The sequence below is a fragment of the Diabrotica undecimpunctata genome, chromosome 8 (assembly GCF_040954645.1).
Source record: "Diabrotica undecimpunctata isolate CICGRU chromosome 8, icDiaUnde3, whole genome shotgun sequence".
Classification (NCBI taxonomy): Eukaryota; Metazoa; Arthropoda; class Insecta; order Coleoptera; family Chrysomelidae; genus Diabrotica; species Diabrotica undecimpunctata.
This window is the reverse complement of record NC_092810.1, coordinates 79,767,258-79,771,287: the sequence shown is the minus strand read 5'-3', so window position 1 is coordinate 79,771,287 and position 4,030 is coordinate 79,767,258. Positions and strand designations below refer to the sequence as shown.

General features: G+C 32.9%; 1 protein-coding gene across 1 annotated transcript; it reads left to right on the top strand.

Moving 5' to 3' along the window:
• The first annotated feature begins 2,428 nt into the window (after positions 1 to 2,428).
• On the top strand, positions 2,429 to 2,935 carry LOC140448926 (zinc finger BED domain-containing protein 5-like). Its single transcript, XM_072542060.1, has one exon. The coding sequence runs from the start codon at positions 2,429 to 2,431 to the stop codon at positions 2,933 to 2,935; it is 507 nt and encodes a 168-aa protein (XP_072398161.1).
• The last annotated feature ends 1,095 nt before the right edge of the window (positions 2,936 to 4,030 follow it).

Here is a 4,030-nt window from a genome sequence, read left to right as displayed (position 1 = left end):
TTCAGTTCATTGGAATTTCAGTTTGATTTAGGACAATTTCAGTAAGTAATGCAAAAAAACGTACTTCATATACACTAAGTTAAATTGTCCTAAGTGACAATATAATCAAAAATCGACTAACCTGAAAAGAATAAATCAAAATTATGACCAGCAACTAAATTCTATTCTCCGACATAATATATAAAATAAAACATAAAAAGTTTCTTAAATTACCAAGCGTTATACAATGAAAAGAAACAAAAACTGGATTTTCTCAAAACCTAAATTTTGCAGATAGGACCTTTCATGTTAGGACGGCAGTACAACTATAAACTATAACTATAATTTTTTAACTATAAATAAATTATATAAATGGTCAAATGCACTTGTTGTGTCGAGTATTTACCATAGACGACTACGGACTATCGAAAACAACCAGAATTAAAGAATAAGCACGTGTTTTTGACAGTTAAACAACCAGAATCGGGCATGCGTATACAAAAATGGTACACGTTTTGGACCGTTCTGTCGCTTCTCTTTGTGTTCGGTTATTCTCTGGTTCAGTCCAGCTAGTCTGTCTGTTCAGTCAGTTCTATCCGCACGTGCCTACACATTGCCGCTTTGTCGATTGCAAATACAAACCTCTATATTTATAAGTACTAAATTGATTTCAAAGATTATTTCCCTAGAAAGCTTTTTTAGAAGATTATTGTTCTCGTGGATAACCACGCACACAATAAGTAACAGCGCACTCATACTTAGAAAATAAAGTGAGGCGCCATCGCGGCAATGCCATGGTTTATGCCAGTAGCATAATTTAATACGTATTTATTATTGCAGTTAACAATAGATAAGTGGCTAATAAAACGCACATCTAAAGATGCAGGTGGCGGAAGTCCTGATAACGCATCACAAAACAAAAAAAAAATTAAATACATAGTTCTTGACAACAGTGTCGCCTCAGATTCTACAATGACAACTACTGTTACGAGTAATATGAGTCGTGAAAACAATGCCACCACTTCAAGTACTAGTAGTGTTATTACTATCGATAATAGCAGAGCAACATCTAGTTCTACTACTATAACTATTAGTCATAATAGCCATGATTGTAGAGTCATTTCACGTTCAACAGCCACATCTACCGTACACATCGATACAGAGAGTGACGCTTCAACTTTAACTAAATAAGCAACAGCTACATCGGAGACAACTGGGAAGCGTCAACGCATTTTTAAAGAATTTGATTTTAAATGTACAGTGTTTAATTTTGAACAACGTGCACAGCACGTTGTTTGTTTGGAGGTTTTGGCAAACGAGAGCATGAAGCCGGCCAAATTGAAAAGGCACCTAGAAACTAAGCATCCACAGTTAAAGAATAAAGATGAATCCTATTTTAAATGACATACCACCAAACTAACGTCACAGCAGGTTAATTATCAAAAATACACAACAGTTAACCAAAAAGCGTTACAAGCATCTTTTGAGGTTGCCTTTTTGATTGCCAAAACTAAAAAAACCTCACAACATTGGCGAGGCACTCATTTTGCTAGCTGCAATAAAAATGTTTTCGATCATGCAAGAGTGGCGTATGGCAATGTCCTGAAAACAATTCCACTATTAAGTGACACTGTTCATCGTCGTGTCAATCTACTTGCTGATAATATCAAAATACAACTTATAGATCTCGTAAAAGGGAGTCCCTATTATGCTATTCAGCTGGATGAAAGCACTAATGTAGCTGAACTTCTGATATTTATCCGATACACGACATATGCGAAGATTTGTTATTTTGTCAAGGATTAGAAGGAAGAACAACCAGTGAAGCAATTTTTAATGCAGTTAATAACTTTTTTAAAATCCATTATATAAAGTGGGAATATTGTGTATCTGTGTGTACAGACGCAGCTGCATTGACCGGCTCCCGAACAGGATTCAAAGCAAAAGTAACTGAGATTGCACCTCACGTAGGCTTTATTCACTGTATGATTCACCGTGAAACCCTTGCAGCAAAACATTTGCAACCAGCTGTAAATAAAGTGTTGCAACAAGTCGTAACAATGATAAATTTTATTAAAGCTCACGCATTGAACAGTCGCCTTTTCAAAATAATGTGTCGCGAATTCGGATCAGAATACGAAAATCTATTGTTACATAAGGAGGTCAGGTGGTTATCGCGAGGAAAAATACTCCAACGTGTATTTGATCTCAGATGAAATCAGAATATTTCTACTTGAACGGGAACCAAAGCTGGCGGAATATTTCTTGAATGAAAATTGGCTGGCAACAGTTAGCTACTTTTCGGACATTTTTGAAAAACTGAATGATTTAAATCAATCGTTACAAGGGAAGAGTACAGATAAATGTATTGATTTTGGCTAACAAAATAAAAGCTTTTTGTAGGAAATTAAGTTTGTGGATAGACGAAATCAGTGCTGAAAACTACGAGATGTTTGCATGTTTAAACAAATTTTCTGAAGAAAATAATATAAAACTCGAAAAAGACATTAAAACCAAAATCATCATGCATCTTACAAGCCTTAAGCAAGACATGGTAATACGATTCCCAGATACATCACACAGCAACCAATGGATGATTAATCCATTCACTTGTGATCTTAACACTGTAAAGATGAAGTTAAAAGAAAATGAGCAGCTGATCGATTTATTGTCCGATGAAACCCATCGATCTATTTTCAAAACCACGGATCTATCCAAGTTCTGGATAATGATGGAAAAGGAATATCCACTGTTATACAAAACATCTCTGCTGAAATTGCTGCCATTCGCATCTACATACTTGTGCGAGACAGCTTTATCCACATTGACTGCTATAAAAACAAAATATCACTCCAGACTTAACGTAGAACCTGATTTGAGGGTGTCTCCTTCTGATAATATATCACCAAGAATTAATATACTGACTGCAAGTGTGCAAGCACAAGGTTCACATTAGTTTGTAAAATTACGTATATGTACCTATTTTTTTAAAAAATAAAATGTTAAAATAATTGCTTGTCTCATTTAATGCCATCATAAATATTATATTAAATGCATAGTTAGCTCTAATCTTACTTTCCAAAATAAATAAACTCCTTAACATAATTTACGAAATAAAAACAACTACGTACAACATGGACGATAATTGAAGTTTACCTTAATTTTGTCCTGAACCAACCTTTGCACTTGTTAATTTAGTGATTTTTTTCTGGGGTCGCTCATAACTCTTTTTTTAATTTTGGGGTCGCAATATCAAAAAAGTTGCGGACCGCTGTTTTACATAATACTACATGAGAATTTACTAAAAAATGACAATAAATAAAAAAGTAATGTATGTAAAAAAACAAAGAGAAGAATAGTTAGAAATAAAACATGACGATATTGTTCTTAATATCTATTTGTAATTAAAAAGGAGGAAAAATTAATCACATTAATAAACTTCCAATAAAAGTATCCCTAAATTAAGAAAACTGATGACCAATATATTAAAATAATCACGGCAGGTCGACATGTCTAAAATAAAAACTAATGGTACACTACTTATATTAGCGATGAGTAAAATACTTTTTATCAAATGAAATCACCAGCCAGTATCACCTGATTTTTATTCTTCAGTGTAATTTTAAACATCGTCGGTGTTTGTTAATTTCGGTAGTAAACAACTGTTTGCTGGAAAGTTTTAGTCGTTTTTAGTTTTAAACATGTTAAAAATATTCCGTAAGTTAGAAAAGGTTTAATAACGTACGTTTCTTTGTAGTCATTTAGTACTTCTTTTATTATACAAAAATTATAAATTATTGATTTTATTGCTTATAAATTAATCTAAGAGTATACATATCAGGGATATGTGATATTGCTTAAATACGAAGATAAAATGATTTTCCTGGGTATGAAGTTCTATGGATTGAAGCTGTGTTCCAGTTTCGACAATAATTATTCAGGCGAATTGGTAAATATTTATTCATTTAAATGTATACAATAAATTTATCGCAGACTATTTTTTATATTAAAGCATCTATCAACTTTTATAACATGCGTCTATACTCATATT